The sequence below is a fragment of the Grus americana genome, chromosome 29, assembly GCF_028858705.1.
Source record: "Grus americana isolate bGruAme1 chromosome 29, bGruAme1.mat, whole genome shotgun sequence".
Classification (NCBI taxonomy): Eukaryota; Metazoa; Chordata; class Aves; order Gruiformes; family Gruidae; genus Grus; species Grus americana.
In genome coordinates, this window is record NC_072880.1 from 2010609 (window position 1) to 2032065 (window position 21457).

The following is a 21457-nucleotide window of genomic DNA, read 5'->3' on the forward strand; positions in this document are numbered from 1 at the left end:
TCCAGAGACCCCAAAGTGCTGCAGGATTGGGTGCATGACCCGTGTTGGGTGCAGGATCTGGCTCCAGAAGGGACCTGCCACCCTGTGCAGACTCAGGCAGAGCTGAGTGGACTCCAGTCCCTGCGGCAGATTTTTACCTTGTAAGAAGGTGTTTGACACTTCAGATGTCAAAACGGACTCCAAAGGAAGCTGAAGCAACCTGGCCAGCAGTGGTGAAGCAAACTTGCGGTGGTCTTGTGTTAACCAGGAGGCTTGCTTCAGTGCTGCTGGTTTGGGGAAGCTCATGGCAGGTTCCTTCACAGAGCAGGGCGATTTCAGGGCTTTGACTCACCCTTAGGAAATCACAACTGTTCCCCCACCCACACACACACACACACACCCCCAAAAAAAAGAGATTTGCAAATCAGTAGCCAGGCTCTAAGCACGCACAGCGGGAGGCTGCTCAGCAGCATCTTAGGCTCACGCGCTCTGGGAAGCTGCTGTTAATAACAGGCACCTCCTCGGTGCAAACTCAGGATGCTCTGAGTGAGGAGTTGGGGTTCTCAGCTCTTGTCCACATGAAACCCAGCCGTCAGACCTCGCCGCTGGCTGTAGCACTAAAACTAAACGCAACACACCTCGCAGCTCCCTTCCAGCCCCATGCCAGGGCTCTGCAGTGCCCTGAAAAGGGTGCTCATCCATCCCCATCCTTCCTTCCAGCTCTTGCGTACCACCACAGCTCAGTCCTAGGAGACATGTAAAGTGTTTTCAGGCCAAAACAGGCTTTTTTTTCCTAGCTGGAAATGCAAAGACCTGTCAAATTATACTGCCTTCCCTGACCTATGGAGCACATCTTAATGTAATGAGTATGGGGAGCACCCGCTGCAATGAACCCTGCTCTCCCCACGCATCCACCTCGCCCCTGAGAACCTGCAGCCTGTCTCCAAGGTGGATTTGCCTGGTTTAAAGCCATGCTGGGAAAGGGCGAGGTGCAGGATCGTTGCCTTGAGGAAAACGCACGCAGACACACAGAAGAGCTTGGACAGCCTCAGGGCAAAACTTTATTTGGCAGCAAAACTATCAAACTCGAAGGAAGGAAAAGGAGGGAGGTGGGCAGAGAGGGGTGGAGGGGAGAAAGCCAAGGGCTGCAAAAACCGCGTGGGTGGCTTCGGATGGGGACCACAGCCCGCCTCAGTGATGGTGCTGATGTTTGTGCTGTTGCTGCTGCTGCTGTTGCTGGTCCTCGACGTCGTGGAGGTGCTCGTGGGTGGCAATGGTCACACGGGTGATCAGCAACATCACCTCGCAGAAGCTGATCTGCGCATCCTTGTTGATATCGAGGTCCTTCATGATTTCATCAATGGTGAGCTTGTTTTTCACGTGCTGCAAAGGAAGGGACAGGGTGAGAGCAAAGTCCCATTATTCACAGCTCAAGCTTCTCGCTGGGACCCTCACAGGTCCCCAGTAGCCTGGTGCTATGAGTGGTTCCATCCTTACGCCATCATCACCCGCTGCTTTGGGTACAGCAATGATTCACCCATGGCAGTAAAGCAATCGGAGAGCAGCAGGCTAGCATCACTGCCAGGGCACCACGCAATGAGGAGATGATGAAGGCAGCAGTGTTATTTCAGCCACAAACCTCTCCTTTAGCATGTTGTATTATAAACACTTTACCTTCTGCTTTACCAAAGTGAGTTACAAAAAAAAAAAAAGGGAATTTTGGCAGATATTTCTGAACTCCCAGGCAATATGATCCTGATTGTTGCAGATAAGGTGATGAGGGTAGATATCTGGCCGCAGGTTCACCCAGACCTGTGTGGGTTTCCTTCCTCTGTCTTTATGGAGCATGTTTGGAAAGTGGCAATCGGACAGGGACAGTCCGGGCAGGAGAGCAGAGCGTGAAGGGAATGAATCCAGATCCTGGAGGTGTTCAGGTGATGGGGTCCAGCCCTGCTCCCTCCCCATGAGTGCCACAAGAAACCCTGCTTTGACTCCACTCACCCTCAGGTAGTTCACAAGCTGCTTCTCAATCAGGAGCTTCAGCTCCCTCTTGGTCAGGGTGTCTCTGTCCCCCTCCCGTCTCGAGTACTGGTGGAAGACGTCAATGATGACATCCATGGCCTTCTCCAGCTCGGAGAGCGGTTCCTGGACCTGGGAGGTCTGGAAGAGAAACAATTACCCTGAATAATGTCAGGAGCCACAATAGATGGGGAAGTCTGATGTAAACCAGCGAGGCTCCGGTACAGCCACCTGCTTCACACCAGAGAAGGACGCAGCCTGGTTTTGTTCAGGCATTCTTTTTCTGGGCTAAAATTTCAGCTGTTTGTTTAGAGTTTTCTCTTATCTACAAGCCAAAGGAGACTGAAGGGGGTTGCAGCCTTTGCCTGCTTCTGCTCCTGGATGTGCAACTACAGAAAATAGCTGAGAGCTCGTTTCTCCCCCAAAATGTGCCTTCTGTAAGTCACGCACTGTTAGAGCAAAGCTCCCGAAATAGCTGGTGGCTGCAAAAACCTCTGCAGAGGTACAGGGTACGAGAACTGGTGTCCAGGAGCCCTTTTAGCGGTCAGGCTGTGCTGTGGGGAACCTCTTCCAGGAGGAGACATCTCTCCTTATAGGTTGTGCTCGGATGAGCCTGAGTGGAGATGGTTGTCCTCCACCAGCAACCGATGGCAGCTCACACGACGAGGAGAGGTTCTCCGAGGGTCCTGGCACCTCCGATGGCCTGACCAGCACCTGGAAAAGAACACGGAGACCTTAAATGCCCGTATCACCATTGGACTTGCCTTGCTCATCTTGACAAAGTAGAGAGATCCACCGGGGCTGAAGCGGGATTGCTCTCAAGAGCAGCATCTCTTATAGCCTGGCCATCCGCCTGCGCCACTCCACCGGTTGTGAAATGCCTGTTTCATCCAATTCCAGTCCATCTTCATGACACACTTGTGCATTGCTTAAGGCTCCTGGGTAGTTCCTTAAAAGGGGTCTCTGCGGCTTTTCCCGCAAGGTCGGTGTCACGTACTGTGGCTGGGTGGCAGGGAGGTGGCCAGGGCTTGGCCATGTCCCTGCAGCTGGGTCCTCTTCAACCCCCTTCACCTGGCTATTGGGACTGCAATTCACCATCAACCCTCAACAGAAGTCCATTCCCCTTGGCTTCTTCAATTTCACCAGGTTTACTCTGCTCTACAGGGATGTCTTTTCATGCCACGAGGCAAAGGGGACCCACAGCATCATGCCCGTACTTCTCCAATCAACCTGCACTGCCCGGCCCTGTAGCATCCCCATCCTTGCAGACCCGATGCCCGCAAGCACCACATGGTCCTGTGCACCCCAAAAGCATCCCGCTGTCCCACTGTTCTGCACAGCCCAGTACTGACAGCACGGTCAGGGTCACTTGTGTGACACAGGGATAGGGACAGAGCTGGTGCTGAGGGCAGTGCTCCAGCGTTGGGGGACCATCCCCTGCCTGCAGCAAGCAGCTCTTTATGAAAAACAAATAATATGAGGCGGGTTCCCAACCTGCCAGGGCTCCAGGAACTTCATTTCACCTCCTCAGGTCAGCCACAGCCTCTGCCAAGGGTGGTTTTTTCCCCGCCCAAGGTAAGCTCCGAGGACCAGGTGTGGCTGAAAGGTGTATTTTTACTGCTTAGGACTGTGTCTTCACTTTCTGGCTTTTTTTTTTTTTTTTTTTTTTGCTATTTCAGTGTTGCAGAGACCCAGCGTGGGCACTTTGGCTCAGAACGGCTAAGATCAGGAGTAAAACAAGATTTTCCAGTGCTGCTTCATTAAAATGCTCTGCCTGCTGATTCAGCTGACTTGTTCGGGGGTTTGTTTAACCTGCTAAACGTGATGCTAATCTCAGACAGAAAGCAGAGGCCAAAATGGGGCCATGGACAGGCTTGGGGGTGAGCTCCAGGAGCTCCGGATGAGCTGACACAGGGCAGCACGGTGCAGGGAGCTGTTCAGGGATGCAGCCCCGGTCGATATGCAGTGGTCACCCAGACCCCAGCCCTCACCGGTGAGGGTGCGCTGCATTTCACAACAGGAGTGCTTCGATGCATGAAACAGTTGGAGAAGGGCCGGGGCATTTCACAACAGGGTGTCAGGGACCCATCTGCTCAGTTGCAGAATTTTGTAGCAATTTCAGGAAACCATACTTTTGGTCATTTTATCAGCTGGAGGTGGAGAAGTGCAAGGATGGGTTATAGGGTGTGGAACGGGCCAGGGATTTCCAAAGAGGGATGGTGGCTAGACTCTTGGATGTGCCCACCAGGCAGCAGGGATGAGACCCCAGGTATTTCATTTTTAAATGCCAGCGCAGTCATTAAGGTGACCGGGGAGCCTGGGTATTGCTTAGGGTCCCAGGAACATGTTCTAGCACAACTTTTTGCCTGGCTCTGCAGGTGTCCTTGCAGAGGAATCCTCCCTGTCCAGCCATGCCCGTAAGCCATGCTGAAGTGGCTGCAGCAAGCTGCAATCCTGGCCCCAAGGCCACCAGGATTGAGCAAGCATCCACTTGCTGGAGCTGCAGAGGGGAAGGAGTAGGAAGCAGGCGTCAGGCGGTGCGCAAGCAGCCCAATAGCCGTGGCAAGCGAAAGATCTAGTTTGAGGTGACTCAGGTTGATTGTGTCCTGAGGATCCGAGCCCTGACAAGGGCACCCCATGCTTGACGAGGGTTGCAAAACTCTTTACGGGCCAGCAGCTGGCTGATGCGGGAAGAGGGCATGGCGGGGTTTGTTACTATGTGGTTTGACATGTTTCACAGCAGGTTTTAGCCCAGGATCAGGCTAGAACATATTTTCTGGTTGCTTGACATGGTTTTAACTTGGGGTGCTGGGGGATGCACTGAGCACCTTTGAGCACCATCAGACCAGTGATGCTCCAGCTGCATCCTGGGATGAGCAGCCACCATGGGAGCTGGGGCAGCCCAGAGGTTTTCCCATCCTGGAGCTGCAGGGGAAAGAATTTCCCAGTCCTTTAGCTCAAGCCAAAAAGCATTCACGTATGTCTCAGCCATATCAAACAGCTACAAACTCAGCCGCTTGGCACACACCACCTTGGTCCAGCCCAAAGGGATCTGAGAGCCAGTTCTGCTGCCCGCACAGGCACAGCACAACTGCTGCAGGGTGCTGGACCCCCTCCAAGCCCTCCTGGAGCTCTGGCAGGTTGCAGGGCTGGATCGGGCCATTGCACTTGTCCTTCCTGCGCTGCGACATGCAAAGTGTTGCTCTCGCTCGTGCTGGGGCAGCTGCCTGCTCAGTCCCATGGGATGGTGGTACCTGAGCGTTCGGTGAGGAAAAGAGCTGGATTACAGTGTATTCAGTACCTAGAAATGGGGTTTTTTGGTGCTGCAAGACATCTCCCAGCTGGCTCAGTCAGGGGCAGGATCCTTGTGCCCTGCTGGAGTCTGTCAAGGTTTCGATGAGAATATTTTACTGGTGGAAAAATCTGAGATGGAAACCTCCGGGCGCTTCATCTTGGCTGGGTAGCAAGTGATTCAGCAGGCGTTGGGAGGGAGCACTTCAGATGACTTGTCCATGTGGGAGAACTCTGAAATTTCAGTTTTCATTGGGATTTTTATGGAAAAAAAATTTAAATCTCAGAATTTCCCATGGACTAGAAGCTATATATATACAGATAGTAACTTCCATGTGTTTTTTTTTCTTTTTCCTAAGAGGACCCTGGCTTGTTCTTGTGGTAAAGGCTATGTTCTGTTGTGAACTGCTGTTGTCATGGGTATTAATGCATTTTTCCTGCTCACGGGTGATTCCACATCCAGAGGACGCACTTGGCATGACCGAGGAGGAAAAAGCTAGATGAGGATGGGCAAAAGAGGAGGTGCTTCCCCAAGTTAGGCTGGCTCTGCTCTTCCCATTCTATGCAGAAAACCTCCTCTGCCAGGAGAAAAACCTCTGATATGACTGCTATATTTTGCAGCTGATGGTTAAAGCCCTTGCAGAGCTCAGGCAGTGTCTTGCACTGGTTTTCTGGCCATTAACACCCTCCTAGCCCATCAGTTCTCCTCTCTTGACTTGGACCGGACACCAAGCAATAACAGCTCTTGTCCACCCATCACATCTTGATTCATAAGCCTCTTCCCTCATGGGTTTTTGGGGTGCCTCATTGAGGCAAGCCTTTATCCCATGGCTGCAGCTGGTGCCCACCCTCCCCATCCATGAGATAGGAAGGACTCGGTGAACTTCAAGTGATGCTTTATTGTTTCACAGGCATGAGTGATCAAGCAGACAGAAAGCAGCTAGAACCCAATTCCTATAAGCAACCCCCTCTGAGTTCTTCATGGGTTGTGCGTTGAGACTCAATCCTTGTCTGGTGTACAGCGGTCATCCCCGTGGCTGATGCGATGGGCATCATCAGTCAGCTTGGCCAAGACGATGGTGAACTCCTCAAAAGTCAACTCTCTGTCCTTGTTTATGTCTGTCTCTTTGAAGAGCTTCCTCAGGTAGTCATGCTGGTTCCTGTCCTGAAATTGAGGGACAGGACATGTGTTAGCATGCCCCCTCCCTGGGCTGCACACCCAGGCTGAGTGAAAACTGAGCCAGCTTTATTCTTGGATGCCCTGGAAAGTGTTTGGAAGCTGCAGGATCACTGTGACCCTCTCCAGCCTTGCCGTTAGCCCCCAGTTAATACCCCAGATGGACAAGCTCTTGTCCCAAGCCCCTTTGGCTGCTCCAGACCCCTGCAGTGGCAGGAGGGATGAGTGTGGATGGTCCCACAGCACATGGACAAGCTGGGTCTGATCACAGAAAACCACTCTGTGGACCACAGCCCTTGGTGGCGACTGCACCCCATTCCCCCAGGAGCATCTCTGGAAGCAACCACAGCCTCATTCCCCCTCCTACAACCCCCAAGGAGAGCATCCCTCCAGGGAGCGCAGCACAGCTCCTGTGGCACTCACGCAAGCTTGCAGGAAGGTCGGTGCCTGCTCAGTCAGCAGTGTCTTGAAGTCATTGAAGTTGAGGAGGTCGAGCTTTCCCTCCCGGATGCTGTAACGGTGGTAGACATCCACAATGGTTTTCAGGGCAATCTCCAGCGTGCAGTTTCCAGGCAACTGCGGAGTATTGGGAAGGGCGGTTGGGGTGTGGGTGGTTGCAGACATGGTTGAGTTCTTGAGGCACCTGCAGAAACTGCGTGGAGAAATCTCAAAGTCATGAGGTGCATCAAAAATCAGGCACCCCACGCCGTGCTCTTGGCCCCCACCCCAGGCACCCCAAGGAGGGTTGCGCTGCACCTCCCCAGCGTAGCAGCAGATCTGCACCAGGAGCCTTGTCTCGCCGGAGCTGAGCAAGCCAGCGGTGCCCAGCGTCCCCCGGGGGCAGCCAGCGGCTCCTCAGAGCTGAGTGGGCAATAAGTGGGTTTAGAAATGAGTGACCTGGGGGCATTTGTCAGGCAAGTTAGACAAACCCATCAGGACTAGTCCCATATCTGCACCGTGTCACTTGCAGCAAGGATGATTTTAAGGAAGGGACGACAGTTCAGCTATGGGCTCTGTTGCAGCCTCTGCCTGAACCTCCCCCTCGTCTTTGGGCTGCAAACCCTGTTCACTGCGTGCACTGAGCACAGAGACCCTGCTCTCCAACGGGTGCCACCGTGCAGAGATCTCCTTGTCAGCAGAAACAATTACACCTTCACTAAAGATGGTATGGAAATGCCATTAATTTATACTTCATAAAATCCTAGAATGGTTTGGGTTGGAAGGGGCCTCAAAGATCATCCAGTTCCATGGGCAGGGACACCCTCCACTTGCCCAGGTTGCCCAAAGCCCCATCCAACCTGGCCTTGAACACTGCCAGGGAGCCAGGGGCAGCCACAGCTTCTCTGGGCAACCTGTGCCAGGGCCTCAGCACCCTCACAGGGAAGGATTTCTGCCTCACATCCCATCTCCATCTCCCCTCCAGCTTAACGCCATTCCCCCTTGTCCTGTCGCTATATGCCCTTGTAAAAAAGCCTTGTCATCTCATAGTCAGAACCAGCCTCCTACCCTGGCCCAAGTAGAAAGCATCACCCTGGAATAAAACAGGCATGGCATGAAGCGATATTCAAAATCGCTTCTCCCTCGCCTTATTTCCCGCAAGACCCATTGCGGTGTTACTTACCCCTGTCTCCAAGGAGAGTTTGCAGAGAATGGGTCTGTTGCAGTGATCCAAAAACCTGGACAGCCCTTTTATAGATGTCTGAGGTCTTCTTTCATCAGAGATGGTGACACACCTGCTGCAAGCAACAGCTTGAATTAGCATTTCCCGTACCTGGAAATTGCAAGGTGGGAACTTCTGAACCCCTCCCCATCTCATACCTTTGCGCATAGTTCCTGGTTGCACCCACCGGGCTTTGGAAATGTTGTCCCTCCACCCCACCGTCGCCTCTGACAGGGCTGAGCTGTTCGTGTGTTGGACAAAAAAAAAAAAATGGCAAAAACACTGGATGTACCGCCACACCTCAACATGAGCGTAAAGGTCAAGTCCGTCTTGGCGGAACTTGCCAAAATTTTGCAAGCTTTGCAACGTGCTGAAAATTTTGTGCGCTTTCACACTGGTATAGAAGAAAGATGGGCTGTTTCAGAGAAACGTGGGTAACTTGGTCCCTTGGTTGTTTTTCATGTGATCTCTCTGTTTTCTACAATGCTAACTGGTTGAACGCTAGCAAAGATGAAGGCAGCATCCGCCTTTTAATAAATTGCTTTCCAGAGTATTTTCCATTACTCTCTATTTTCGCATCACTTGTACCAGACCTTTCTTCTTGCTCCAAGAACTTTGTAAAGGCAGCTGGGCATAAAACAAGAAGAAAATCCGAGGTCAGGGTCTTTGACCGAAGCATTAGCTAGCAAGTGTTTTGCAACAGTCACCTCCGTGTCACCCATCTTGCGTTAGCAGAACAGGTACTAGAAGAATGGGGAGACTATGAAAAGATTTAAAAATAAGACAATAGATTCCAGGAAGAGGGTAGGAACAGAAAAACAAAAGGGTAACCATTCCTGTTTGAGGATGCTTCTTGCGTGTCCCCAGGGTTATTATCAAGAACTGTTGCATGAGTTTTATTCTGGTATCCCTGACTCATTTTCTTGCTTTTTTTTTTGTCCCTCTACTCATTAGGGACTGTCGACAGTCTGAAATTGCATCCTCATTCCCCAGCTGGCCTTGCAAAGCATTGGCCGAGGCCGGGTTTTGCCCTGTGCATTTGCATAGTCCCCAAGCAGACAGACCTGTGGGTTCTGAATTCCCGTCTTTCCCAGCCGCGTTTCCCAAAACCTGCATGGGAGGCAGCTCAGGATGCCCGTTCCTGTAAGGGGAGCGATGTCCGAATGAGACCCAGGTACCCTGGCACGGAATAACGTCTGCCTTTGGGTGACAAGGGCTACTCCTCAGTGGCAAAATTGCAGAGCCGGAGAGTGATCACCTGTGTCATTGAGTGCAAATAACCACACAATGGCCCCATGCTTCCTTTCGCAGCTCGGTTTCACATGGGACAGGCGTCTGGTGTCAGCCGATGTCGGAGCCTCCTGAGTCTGAGGGTTTCCCACTCGGTGCACAGTCACCCACTCTTTTCCACTCTTTTCCACTCTTTTCCACTCTTTTCCACTCTTTTCCACTCTTTTCCACTCTTTTCCACTCTTTTCCACTCTTTTCCACTCTTTTCCACTCTTTTCCACTCTTTTCCACCCTTTTCCACCCTTTTCCACCCTTTTCCACCCTTTTCCACCCTTTTCCACCCTTTTCCACCCTTTTCCACCCTTTTCCACTCATGTATCTGCTCCCCAGGAGACCACGGTGGCTTGTAAATGTGGTGTGACCTGGTGGGCTGTTGCCCCACGCTAGCAAGAGCGTCCAACTTTATTGTGCAGAGTTAACACCAGCTCTCTGGAGACCCTCAGCTTTGCTCTTCACAACGTTGGAGCTTGCAAGATAAGCACCAGTTGCTTTGTAGGTTGCAAAGCGTTGTGTGCACCCCCAGAATGCTGCACCCCCAAGATGCTGCACCCCTAGCACCAAAGTTTGGTCTTGGCAGCCAACTAGGGAAGCAGCCTCCAGCTGTGCTTCACCCCTGGCATGTCCTCGAGCTGGTGCGAAGTGGGGCTGGGAGCACCAGTGCTGAGGACACTCTCGTGCAGCCACCGGCTGCTCCTACCCAAGAGCCTCCCCGGTGGGATGGGGTGCCACGCACCCCACCGTCTGCTGAAGCGAAGGGTGCTGGGAACCCGCTGAGCCTCGGGAAGGCAGCGGGGAGCGTGTCGGGGTCTGGCGTGCTACAGGATGGGGCAGCCCACACATCCTGTGCTGTTCAGCTGGGACCCAGCAGCACACCTGTCCCGGACCCCAGCTATGCCGCCCTCCCTTCTCCATTGCTTCTCCAGTTCAATCTGCATTTAACCCCCAACAGCCACAGGCTGCGTGCATATCGCTATTGCATCCTCCCTGGAGATAGCAGGACACATAATACAGATGCATTTGGTGCTTGAAGAAAGAAATTTTATTTCAGTGCCATAGGCAGAAGCAGATGACAAAGATTTGGTTACAGGTTTGTCTGTGCTTGCAGGCAAATGGAAGGGATGATGATGCTGGAAGAGCACAGTCCCATGGGCACAGTCACCCTGGGAACCATTTCACTTGGAAGGACCATGGTCATGGCCATGACCAGCATCTACGTGGTGGTCATGGGTCCTGTGACCCTGGTGGGACCTATTGTGGGCATCAATGGCTACGAGGTTCAGCGTGGTCAGGAACTCGGTGAACTTCAGGCGACCGTCATGGTTTCTGTCTGCTCTGGCAAAGAGCTTGCTGATGTAGTCATCGATGGACGTGTTAGGCTGCAGCAGGACAAACATGAAAAAGTCAGCCTGAAGCACAGCGGGGTTCAGGGTCAGCCCACAGCTACAGCGTGAGGCTTGCACGGTTTCAGGAAAACCCTAGAAAAACCCTCCCTCCCTTTTGGGAGGCTCTCGGCCACCCCCGTGCCCCAAAGAGGTCACCACTCCTGTGAGCTCTCGCCAGCGTTAGGAGAGCTGGGTCACGCTCGGCTCTTACCGGCACGGTGTTGTAGAGGAAGGGCTGGGCAGTTTCCTTCAGCAGCTTTGAGAACTCAGTCTTGCTCAGGTAGTCATCTATGGGGCGCTTCATGGCGTACTGGTGGTAGACGTTGACAGCGCACTCCAAGGCGAGCTCCAGGTTGGTTTTCATCTTGCTAGGAAGGAACAGACAGCAAAACATTAAACCCCATCGGAGGAGGAGGACTGCCCTCTCCTCCAGGAGCCCCAGCCAGGTCTGGCTGCCCAGCGTGGTCCGGCTCATCCAGGTGTCACTTCCAGCAGCACGAAGCCACCGTTTGTCAAGGACCTACTTACCTGTGAGCAGTGCTGGGTCGGACTTCTGCAGACGGTGGTGCACGGGAGGAGAGGAGCAGGCAGGAGCAGTGACTGCGGGGTGGAGGCAATGTCTCTTTTATATTCTCCCTGAGCTACGATTTGTGACACCCTCAAATTTCCTTGGGGGCGATAACCTGGGGAATTGTGCAAGGCTACACGCAGCACGCCCAGGAGGTGATTTCTGGTCTGGCTCCAAGAACTGGCTGCTCCCAGTGTTAATGAGGGAGGGGACGCACCAAACTAGTTAGGGCAAAACAAGGAAACACCAAAAGAGACATTTGCAAGGAGCCAGCATCGCGGGTCGGTGACGGTGCAGGGGCTTTCCCAGGAGCCAGAACATTTCTGCAGAGTTCGGGAGTCTTCACGGAGATGATGGAAGAGGAATTTTTCTGGATCGCATGAAAGGTGCTGGGTGAGGGTCTCCAGTGGGATGCTGCTGGTTTTTTCCAGTGAGGGATGTGGTTCATCGCTCCTGTATCTGCCCCGATGCTGTTGAATTTGGTTGGAGGTGTGATGTCTGCCCGCAGCACGATACTGCACAGGTGCTGGGGGATGGCCAATGCATCCCACCCCCCCAGTCACCTCTCCAAAATCATGAGCAGCATTCCTCCTGAATCATTTCTTTTAGCATCTAGCCAGGAAGCCAAGAAAGGCATTACAAATCCAGGCACGCCAGCATGCCAGGAACCTGCCAGCCAGTTGTAGGAGGCAGCGTTTCCCAGAAGCTGGAACTGCTGCCTGATGATAAGCGAGGGTATTGGCAATCACTGCCTCTTCCCGGTGTTGGGGGGATGCTGCCGCTTGCGGGAGACCCCATGGTGTTCCCAGTGCCTGGCACGGGCTGCTAAACCCTACGTGTCCTGGGGGAAAGACAGTCTCGGGGGGCTGGTGAGGAGCCTGTGCCTGAGGGTGCCCAAGCCCTTCACCCCAAGTCTGTGCTTGGTGGGACCGGCACAGCAAAATGCTTCTAGGAGACGGGAAGGACAGCAGTGGTGAAACATCTCCCCGTCAGCCTCCTAATCCAGGAACATGAGGAACTGGTGCCAGAAAAAGCCTAAATTGCAAAAGAGCGAAACAAAGGGACAGGTTGTATGATGGAGGGAGACGGGCGCGTCCTCCCCGGGAAGGGGACCGACGCAGGACATGGGTGCACCGTCAACGAGACATGATGGGACACGCATGGGGAGGTGTGAAGGGTTGTGCCTGTGCCACGTGGGGACGTGGGAGGAGACACACACGCACCGTGGTTCCTCATGCTGCCATTCGCTGCCCAACCAGCCACGTGCCGGCACATCGGGAGCTCCCGGCACATGGCCTCACCTTGGGGCCCGCTTGCCATGCCATGGCAGCCCACGCTCCGGTGCGAGAACCGCCGTGGGGTGTTGGTATCTGCTGCGTGGCCAAGTGCAGCCGTGGGGCTGGGAATGTTGGTGCCGCAGGAACGGAGCCAGTACGGCCCCGAGGGCATGGCGCAGGGCAGGGACCGGGATGTGGATGGATGCAGGCAGGCTGGGATGTCTGTGAACAGCATCGTACCAGCTTCAAATATTCACAGATCAGGCATAAAAAGGGCCAAGGGCTTGTAGGGGGGTCCCTTTCACCTGCCTCTGGGGTGCAAGTGCGGTGTAGTTGTGCTCGTGGGTGTTTCACTGAGCCTGGAGGGATGGATATATTTTTTTTATTATTTTTTTTCCTAATATTGATGCTCAGGTGAACACTGGCTCTCAGAAGCTGGGGTTCATGGAACAACTTCTACGTCCTCCATTTGGGAGAGCAAGGGGATAAGCTTCAACCCCAGCCTCGTGGCAAACCAGCTCCTGCAAATCCGAGGGTGCAGTGCCTGGGTGGGAGCCCCGGGCAGGATGGGCAGAGCATCACCAGCACCCATCAGGATCCATCTGCGGGGACATGCAGCCCCTCGCTGAGTCGCTCCCACTCCCCCTCAGCAAGAGAAAAAAAACAGTGCCGTCCATGAGGTTTTAATTTATTTAAGGTTCAAAAACGACCAGAAACACAACAACAAAACTTTACAATAGGAAATTACAAAAAAAACTTTACAAAAAGACCCCAAAATGCCCCCGGGGCCTCTCTCCCCATATCACAGCCAGGGAAAATCACTTTCTCGTCTTTGCTACGGTCCGGGTCTAAACCACACCATAGATCGGCTTCTTGGCTGCGCTGAGCTCCCCTCCATCCCCGTGCTGCCCCATGGGGATGGAGGGGAGCTCAGCGCAGCCAAGAAGCCGGTCCAGCCTTGGGATGGGGAGCACCCAGGGCATCCCTCCCTCTCCTACCCAGGGGATGCTCTGCAGCTTGCCCTGGTGCCAGCAGGGCAGAAGGGAGCAACGTCCCTCTAGACCCAGCTCAATTTAGCCCCCAGGATCCAGCCCTGAGCAGGCAGGGGGCTGCCCCACATCCCTGCCATCACGCTGCCCCGGGGGTGTTGGATCAGCTGTGGTCTGGTGGCCGCAGGGTGATTCATGGGGTGCAGCCCAAATGTGGGTACCAGTTGCCTCTGTACGCAGCCCGGGGGCATCCTGGGGGGAGGCAAAGCTGGGGCTGGATGAAGAGAATCCTTCGTGGCATCTCTGCTCGCCGGCGCCTCTGGGAATAGCCCTGAGCTGACTGATGAAGGGACATCCACATCTGGAAGGGGCATGCTGCACATCTGGAGCCCGGCACGCAAGCCTAGGTTGACCACAGCTGTTCAGCGGGGGGGGGGGAAAGGGGGGATCAGGCGGAGGAAATGGAGACTTACAGACGTGAGCAGGACAGGGTCCGGTGCAGGGAAGGGAAGGCTGTGGCTGCACGGCTTCTCACATTTATAACCATGGGCTGAGTGGCTCCGGGGGGGGGGGGTAGGGGGGGGAAGCCACTCCTCTGCACGCCATAACCCCACCCCGAGCAGGAATGCCACTGAAAGCGCGAGGGTTTGCTCGCAGTGGGGATGACGAGGGTCCCGGGTGACTTCCCAAGGCGGCAGGTCCTGCCCTGTAGAGCAGCAGATGCAAGGACAGATGCTGACCCTGTGTGAGCTTAGTAATTATAGCTAAAAAAAAAAAAAAAAAAAATTGTTCAACCATCGCTGTTATCACAGCGCCGGTTGGAGACATTAATCCCTGCAAAATCGCCTGCCTTGCCTTGCACGGCTGCGGAGAAGTTACCGGGGCTGCAGGGCAGGGTGCCGCCGGCCAGAGCCCGTCGCTGAGGGCAGAGCCCGTCGCTGACTCACGCTAACGTGGCCGGCGGGGATCAGTTCTGTGGGTGGTTTACGAGGGCTCACAGGAACACGGTGCCCATGCTGCAGCAGAGCAAACTCCAGCTCGGAAGCGCCCTTGCTCTTGCTCATTATCTGGTACCGGAAACGGGGTCCCTTGGGCAAAAAACCCCCATTGCAAAGCACACAGAGGACTTTATTTAAAACAACCTTTATTGAAAGAGCATCAGGAAGACAGTGGGAGGGTCACGGGGACCCCGTGCTCACTTCTTGTGCGGCATCTTGTCAGGGCAGTCCTGGAAGAAGTCGTTGCACATCATGGCCATGCAGGCCAGGAAGGTCACGTACTCTTGGAAATCCACCTCGCTGTCACTGTTGCTGTCCAGGTGGCACATGAGCTGCTGTATGCTGGCCTCGCTGGTTTGTCTCTGCACCGGGGCAAAAGGGGAGTTAAAATGAGGGTTTGCATCAAGGGCCACGTCCCTGCATCCCAGCATCGCCCATGGGATGTGGCACCCCCTGCCCCACACTTACACTGAAGCTGGGCAGCTCCTTCATGAGCATCTCCTTGAGCTCCTGCTTGCTGAGCTTGTACTTGTCCCCCTCCTTCCCTGAGTACTTGTGGAAGGTGGACACTATCACCGCCAGCGCCTGCTCCAGGGGACACGCCATGGGGATGTCAGTGAGCCTGGAGGCACCAACAGCACAACCGGGTGAGAGCAGAGTCCCCAGACAACCCCATGCCAGGGGGGTCGACGGTCTCCCCCAGCCCCCCCCAGACCGCACAGGCTGCTCCAGTGCCCCGCTCCTGGGCATGCACTGGGATGCATCACCGTTTCCTCCCTAATTTCACCCTCCTGCTAGCAGCTAGGCTGGGCGTTGCCGTCTGGGACCGGTGCTGAGCAACCTCCAAAAAAGTCAAAAAAGGGGACAATGGGGGTGGGGGGGGAGGCAGTAACCCCTCCTGCCCAAGCCAGGCACATGAGTTTTTCCAGCCATCAGAAGCAAAATGATCTCTGATCTCTGATCTCAGCTCGCTGCAGCAGCAGCGTCACACTCAGCCCCAGGGAAAAAAACCTGTGCAGGGGGGATCCCGCTGCGGGATGGGGCTGCGGCACCATCGGCAACATCTGGAGGGCATCTGGAAGGCCAGCGGGGTGAGAGGGAACCGGAGCATCGTAGGAAACAAAAAACAACTCACCGACAGCTCAAACGAAACAGCCAAGGACGGGACGGGTAGGGAGGGAGGCGAGCCGGCGTCAGGCCACGGCATTTATAGCCCCGCCTGGGACACCTCCCTCGCTACCCGGATGGGAAGGCACCAATGCTGCTCCAGCGCCTGCCTGGACATTGGCTGGCAAAGGAAGAGAGGAAACCCTGGGAACAGCCCTGACCCCCCCCAAACCATCCTGCTCCTGCACTGCCAAGGGGTCTGGTTCGGGTTAGAAAGAGCAAAATGTGCCCCCTGGGGCTGGACGGGGACCACCTGGTCGAGGAGCATCCCTGGGGACAAGGGATGGAGCCAGGGCAGCGGCGGGGACCTCATCCCACCGCAGGGATGAGATGTCAGGCACGATGGTTTTTGGCAGCATCCCCAGGGATGTCTGGAGCCGCACAAACCCGAGCAGGGTTTGTCCACGGCTTTGTTGTTGTGCTGAAGTTTTGGGTAAGGTTTTGTTTTGGGTTGGTTTTTGGGGGTTTTTTTTTTTCTGTTTTTAACTCGACTGCGAGAGATTTCTGTTTCCTAACTGCGAGGGCAGTGCGTCACAACGCCCCGTTGTGTAACGGAGCTCTATTTTAGTGGCTGCGTGTCCCGGGCACGTGTCCAGGACCTGTGCGGGAAAGCCAGGAGCCGGCAGTTTGCAACCCCCTGCCATGGGGTGAACCGACTGTTCGTTGTGGTGCAAGGGCTGACAAATACCCCGACCATCCCCAAGCCTGGCTGAGCCCCCCCCGGGACAAACCCACCCGGGTGCTGCGGGGACCAAAGTGAGAAAAACGGGGTATGAAGCCCCGCTGCCAGCTCCAGGTTGCTCCGATTCCCAGGAGGGATGTGAAACCTCACCAAACACCGCGCAGCATCTCCCCAGGTCGGGGGTTTCTTTCGAAGGATCATTTCGGCAAAAGAAACCCCCCAAGCCTGAACCTCATCACCCTGTTACCAAGTGCAAACTGGTGTAAATTACTGGGAGGGGGCAGAAGCTCCCAGAAGCTCTTTATAAAGATCCTGGGAAGGGGCAGGGGAAAGTCTGGAGCTGCTGGGGAGATGCTGGAAGGATTTGGGGGCTCAGGGGGGACTTGGGGGCTCAGAGATGGGGTCTGCTCTGCCATGCAATGGTGCAGAGGCTTTGCAAGGACTTTTTTTGAATCTGGGGTGGTTTATCCGGGTTTTTGAGGCTGCTGGGGAAGGCTGGAGAGCAGCTGCAGCACCTTCTGCAAACCAGCCCAGACCTGTCAGGAGTGGCTGAGTCTACGGGAGGGTGGAGGTGTGGGGGGGGTGAGCTCCGTGGGTCCCAGCCGGTATCGCAGGCTGATGTGCTCGGGAAGCTGCTGCTTGTCTGCAGCTCCGTGGTAAATCTGGGAGCGGGGGGGGGGGGCTCAGGTTGACCTTCTCCAATGCAGTCCCTCAGCGTGGGCTCGTCCACATCCCCGGGGGGCTAAGGGTGTCCCCCAGCTGCTCAGAAAGAGCTCTTTTCTGCAGGAACTGGGGACACGCTCTGGCTTTTGTGCTTTACACGGACCTTGCGTCTTGCTGTTCGGTTCCTCCAGACCAGCTCTCCCTCCCCAAACCCGATGCATTGCCCAGGGCAGCTTGTGCCAACCCACGAGCCGAGCTCAGGGAAGCTCGTTTTGAGCTAAACATGCACTAAACCTCTTCCCCGAGCCAGCAAGGACAGTTCGAGGGGAAAGTCCGAGTTGCTCAGAGGCGGCGCTGAGCTGTTTTGCTCAGACTTTTCCAAAAAAAAAAAAATATGCCTCTCAGGGCTGAGTCGTACCGTGGAAAATCCCACGGAGCTGGGGGAAGACGTGAGTCACCCAGCTGCCCACTAACCCTCGGCACACAGAACCCTGCTGATGCACGCCACGGCTTTGGAAAAGTTTTTATTGAAAGCCCTGCTGCGATGCTGGGAGGTGGGGGGGGATCACTTCTTGCGGGGCTGCTTGGTGGGACCATCCTTGAAGAACTCGTTGAAGCCCATGGTGATGCAGGCCAGGAAGCAGACGTACTCCTTAAAGTCCACCTCGCTGTCCTTGTCGTGGTCCAGGTCGTTCATGAGCCTCCTGAACTCTGCTTCATCCATTTGTTTCTGCAAGGCAGGGGTGGGGGGACAATGCGGTGGGGGTAAGTGGTTTTGGGGGCTCACGGATGAGCGAAATGTTTCCCCGTCCAACCCTGTTGCTTGCAAAGAAGGAAGTAAAAAGCCTGGGCTTCCCTCCCCCTGCCTCGAAGGAGGGTTTTCTCTTTGCTTTTGGAAGGAGGTGGCCTTTAGAAACACACCTGGCTTACCTGTGATCTGGGGCGTGCTGGCACGGCTACAGCAGCTGTGCCTCTCAGCCATGAAAAAGTTTGGTTTAAAAAAAAAAAAAAATTTCTTCTCCCTCCTCCCAATCTTAAACCACAAACCAGAAGGGGAAGTGGGAGTTAAAAAAGGATTAAAAAAAAAAAAAAAATGAAATCGGAGCACGATTTTCTTTGCCAATCAAAATATTTCTGTGGGTATAAGAAAGCCAAGTTTCCTTTCGGTCTGAGCATGCTCCAGCTCAGGTCCCCCTGCCCTTGTCCCTCCTTCTCCCCGGGTCTTGCCCTAAAGCACGAGGTCTCAGCGTCTCGCACGTGGGCTGCATCCACGGTGCGTGCTTTGGGGAAATTCAGAGACCTCCTCAGCTCACCATTGTTTGCACCACGCTTGACAGTTGGACTCGATGATCTTAGAGGTCTTTTCCAACCTTAAAGATTCTATGATTCTTCGTGGAAAGACCCGAGGATGGGGTCTTGCTCCCACCCCTACGACACCTCCCTCCAAGGATGCAAAGGGATGTGGCCCCCCCCCCATGGCCACTTACGCTCCCAAAGACGGGTAGCTCCTTGTTCAGCAGCTCCTTGAGCTCCTGCTTGCTGAGTTTGTACTTGTCCCCTTCCTTCCCCGAGTACTTGTGGAAGGTGGTGACCATCACAGCCAGCGCCTGCTCCAGGGGACACGTCATCGCCAACCTCCTGCGTGCCTGGAGGGCAGAGCACCGGGGATGGGGTCAGGGTGACGACGGGGGTCTGTCCTCCCCACCCTTCCCAAATCGGTCCGTGATGCTGCAGAGGGGCGGCTACGACCCCGGCACCTCTCAGGGAGATGTTTTGGGGTGCAGCGGCTGCCGGATGAATTGCAGCTGGAGAGCAAAGCTGCACAACGGGCAATGCACGAGGTGGGGGGGGAGCAGAGACTCACCGGGGTCGTCAAAGATCAGGTAGCAGCGAGGAACCGGGGTGCTGCAGCCCGAGTGCGATGGGCATTTATAGCTTGGCCGGGGTGGCACTGCCCAGCGCGCCCCACGCAGCCCCCTCGCCTCCAGGCTTTCCCAGCAGCTCCACGCAGGCGGTTTCGCCCACGCCTCATTTTTGCTTAACGAGCTGTGTGATCCCATTAGTGGGAGATGAGTGGGTTTGGGTGCTGCTGGGACGAGCTGCCAGCCGTACTGGGGAGTCTGGGGTCTGAGGTACAAGTCAAGGGATGGGCGCAGGGACTGGGAAAGGCTGGGGCATCCCTTGGGGGTCACCAGTGCACATCCCCCCTAAACCATCGCTGCAGTGTCCCCCACACCGCCAGCTTTCTGGGTGGCCCCGGTCTCCCCAAGACAGACAATCCCAAGCATTCCCATCCCCGTGACCCCAGTGCAAACGAGCAGGCTCCGCAGCGGGGCTGGGGAGGTGACAGCAGTTTTATTCGAGCCAAGGGCTGCGGCTCAATGCCGGCTGGTGGGGCCACAAGCCTTAGTGCAGAAGTCATTGCGGAGCACACCGAGGCAGCCCAGGAGGACCACGTACTCCTTGAAGTCCATCGTGTTGCCCTTGTCCTCCAGGTCCTTCAGCAGCACCCAGAAGCTGCATTCACCCAGTTGTTCCTGGCACAGAGCATCAGCAGGGTCAAGGACGGCGCTCGCCGGCCATGGCATAGGTAGGTAGGAACCACAATGGGTGGTTTTGGCAGATGGGGGAACCTCGTTCAGGGAGGAGTGAGCCCTTCCCTGACCCCCACATCTTCCCCAGTCGTGGGGGTGGTTGTGGGGCTCGGTCCCAGGTGTCCCCACGCTCACCCCCATGGAGCTGGGCAGCTCCTTGAGCTCGCCCTTGCTCAGCTGGTACTTGTCACCCTCCTTCCCAAGCGCCCGTGGAAGGTGGCAATGCTGGAGGCCAGTGCTTGTTCCAGGGTGGTGGCCATCCTGGCAGGAGGCTGCTCCCGAGGGAGCATCAGCATCGGGGAGGGCGCCTGGCTTTTCCCTGCAAACCCCCAGTTACGTTTGCATTGCCACCCATCCGCAAGCACCCATTTGGTTTGGAGGGAGCCAGGGTAAATCCTCGTCTGGCGAAACCCAAGGTGGCCTGACCTCGAGCATCTCGAGGTGATTGCAGAAGAAATGTGTCTTCCCTCTCCCAGAGATCTGGCAGCTGGAGAGCACCATGGGGGAACACGTATTCCAGGCATTTTCTGAAATCTTGCAAATCTTGGAGCATGTGGGAGCTCGAGGCTGGTGCACAGCCGGGGCTGGGTTAGCAGTGGGCACAAAGTGCCTGGAGCTGATCCTGCTGGGGACACGAGGACAGGAGCGTGGGTTTGAGCTTCCTAAATTGGAGCCAGCTGCAGAGCCCGGCAGCCCCAGCCCTGTCCCGCAGCCCCACGCCGTCCCTCTCCCCGCCTGCCATACGGTGCTGTGCAAACTGCCCCAGGGTTTTCCAGGAGGAGCACCCAGGGGTGCAGCTGCCAAGCGCACGGGCGCACAACCCACCCCCTGCCCACGCAGATGCCCGTGCAACGCTCTCACCGACACACCGGTCCCCTGCACGCTGCAGCAACCTCTTCCATGCCCCCCCCCCTCCGTGTTCCCCATACACCCGTGTTTGCTCCAAGCAGCTCCGGGGTGGGAAATAACGTGACCAGTGCGGTCACAGGGGCTGCAGCTGCTCAGAGCCCCAACCCGGATGCCCGGGTCCTGCGGGGAAGCATGCACAAGGCAGGGAACATCCTGAATTGTTTCCGTGCGCTGCAGCCGATCTGCATCTAGAAATGGGGGGGCTGGTTGCCCCTCACCCCAAGGGTCCCTTCTGATCCTGAGAGTCTACCCCAGATCCCACCGGATCGCTGGGATCCCACGTGAGCAGCCAGGCACAGCGCCCAGCCGAGCCCAACTCACCCCATAAACAGCGGCGTGAGTCACGAGCCCTGCCCTCGCCGGAGGGATTCCTCCTCCATGACTCAGCCGTAGCCCTGCCCGGCTGCGCCATCTCCCACGGGGGCACCCCCAGTTCGCCCGTGAACCCCGGTGCTGCAGGGCAGGGGAAGGTGGGCTGCATGGGCAGGGGGACAGGCAGGAGCCAGCGATGCTCCTGCATCGGGGAGGGGGACAGCAGGGTCAGCAAGGGGGGGGCTGGCCGGAAGGGGATGGGGGGATCCCGTCTCCAAGATGCTGACATCCCCCCTCGTCGTGGGAGTGGGGGTCGCGGGGGGCCACCGCCATGCTGTCAGGCCCAGGGCCAGGTCCCCTCCCAGTGGAAAATCCCCAGCAGGCGCCATGGCTGCCGGCTCGGGCTGTTGGCCAGCACCGTGGGCGTCACAGGGCGCCACGAGCCCGGCTGCAGCACGCTCCCCGCCAAACACTGCGGGCCCTGGGGTGTTCCGGCACAC

General features: G+C 55.9%; 5 protein-coding genes across 7 annotated transcripts; all 5 read right to left on the reverse strand.

Annotated features, from left to right (window-relative positions):
• Window positions 1-1013: 1013 nt before the first annotated feature.
• LOC129197748 (protein MRP-126-like) lies at window positions 1014-2886 on the reverse strand. The gene is made up of 3 exons (XM_054806450.1): window positions 2763-2886; window positions 1981-2139; window positions 1014-1362 (listed from the first exon to the last, which is right to left on the reverse strand). Exons 1-3 carry the CDS (start codon window positions 2769-2771, stop codon window positions 1171-1173), a joined length of 360 nt encoding a protein of 119 aa, XP_054662425.1. The 5' UTR covers window positions 2772-2886; the 3' UTR covers window positions 1014-1170.
• Window positions 2887-6289: 3403 nt separating this feature from the next.
• Window positions 6290-8106, reverse strand: LOC129197746 (protein S100-A8-like). Its single transcript, XM_054806447.1, has 3 exons — window positions 8088-8106; window positions 6890-7118; window positions 6290-6454 (listed from the first exon to the last, which is right to left on the reverse strand). The coding sequence occupies exons 2-3, from the start codon at window positions 7088-7090 to the stop codon at window positions 6290-6292; spliced, it is 366 nt and encodes a 121-aa protein (XP_054662422.1). The 5' UTR covers window positions 7091-7118; window positions 8088-8106.
• A 2347-nt stretch (window positions 8107-10453) lies between these two features.
• LOC129197749 (protein S100-A7-like) lies at window positions 10454-11397 on the reverse strand. The gene is made up of 3 exons (XM_054806451.1): window positions 11327-11397; window positions 11010-11166; window positions 10454-10792 (listed from the first exon to the last, which is right to left on the reverse strand). The coding sequence occupies exons 2-3, from the start codon at window positions 11160-11162 to the stop codon at window positions 10589-10591; spliced, it is 357 nt and encodes a 118-aa protein (XP_054662426.1). The 5' UTR covers window positions 11163-11166; window positions 11327-11397; the 3' UTR covers window positions 10454-10588.
• A 3362-nt stretch (window positions 11398-14759) lies between these two features.
• On the reverse strand, window positions 14760-15920 carry LOC129197754 (protein S100-A4-like). The gene is made up of 3 exons (XM_054806459.1): window positions 15766-15920; window positions 15099-15252; window positions 14760-14992 (listed from the first exon to the last, which is right to left on the reverse strand). The coding sequence occupies exons 2-3, from the start codon at window positions 15234-15236 to the stop codon at window positions 14828-14830; spliced, it is 303 nt and encodes a 100-aa protein (XP_054662434.1). The 5' UTR covers window positions 15237-15252; window positions 15766-15920; the 3' UTR covers window positions 14760-14827.
• Window positions 15921-17689: 1769 nt separating this feature from the next.
• LOC129197724 (protein S100-A4-like) lies at window positions 17690-20653 on the reverse strand. 3 transcript variants are annotated; one of them, XM_054806420.1, is made up of 4 exons: window positions 20598-20630; window positions 20163-20358; window positions 18630-18788; window positions 17690-17872 (listed from the first exon to the last, which is right to left on the reverse strand). In XM_054806420.1, the coding sequence occupies exons 2-4, from the start codon at window positions 20235-20237 to the stop codon at window positions 17708-17710; spliced, it is 399 nt and encodes a 132-aa protein (XP_054662395.1). In that variant the 5' UTR covers window positions 20238-20358; window positions 20598-20630; the 3' UTR covers window positions 17690-17707. The 3 variants fall into 3 exon arrangements, with proteins under 3 accessions (XP_054662395.1, XP_054662398.1, XP_054662396.1); XM_054806423.1 differs by lacking the exon at window positions 20163-20358 and having other exon boundaries at window positions 20598-20653; XM_054806421.1 differs by lacking the exons at window positions 20163-20358; window positions 20598-20630 and adding an exon at window positions 19007-19074.
• Between the last annotated feature and the right edge of the window lie 804 nt (window positions 20654-21457).

Coding starts and splice junctions, on each gene's coding strand:
- LOC129197748 (XM_054806450.1), bottom strand. Junction 1,363..1,980: donor AGCTTGTGAACTACCTGAGG/GTGAGTGGAGTC, acceptor CTTCCTTTGCAG/CACGTGAAAAACAAGCTCAC.
- LOC129197746 (XM_054806447.1), bottom strand. CDS start 7,090: ATGTCTGCAACCACCCACACCCCAACCGCCCTTCCCAATACTCCGCAG. Junction 6,455..6,889: donor CGACCTTCCTGCAAGCTTGC/GTGAGTGCCACA, acceptor CCTCAATTTCAG/GACAGGAACCAGCATGACTA.
- LOC129197749 (XM_054806451.1), bottom strand. CDS start 11,162: ATGAAAACCAACCTGGAGCTCGCCTTGGAGTGCGCTGTCAACGTCTAC. Junction 10,793..11,009: donor TCCTCTACAACACCGTGCCG/GTAAGAGCCGAG, acceptor GTCCTGCTGCAG/CCTAACACGTCCATCGATGA.
- LOC129197754 (XM_054806459.1), bottom strand. CDS start 15,236: ATGGCGTGTCCCCTGGAGCAGGCGCTGGCGGTGATAGTGTCCACCTTC. Junction 14,993..15,098: donor AGGAGCTGCCCAGCTTCAGT/GTAAGTGTGGGG, acceptor GCCCCGGTGCAG/AGACAAACCAGCGAGGCCAG.
- LOC129197724 (XM_054806420.1), bottom strand. CDS start 20,237: ATGGTGCTCTCCAGCTGCCAGATCTCTGGGAGAGGGAAGACACATTTC. Junction 18,789..20,162: donor ATCACCTCGAGATGCTCGAG/GTCAGGCCACCT, acceptor TCTGCCCTCCAG/GCACGCAGGAGGTTGGCGAT. Junction 17,873..18,629: donor AGCTACCCGTCTTTGGGAGC/GTAAGTGGCCAT, acceptor CCTGCCTTGCAG/AAACAAATGGATGAAGCAGA.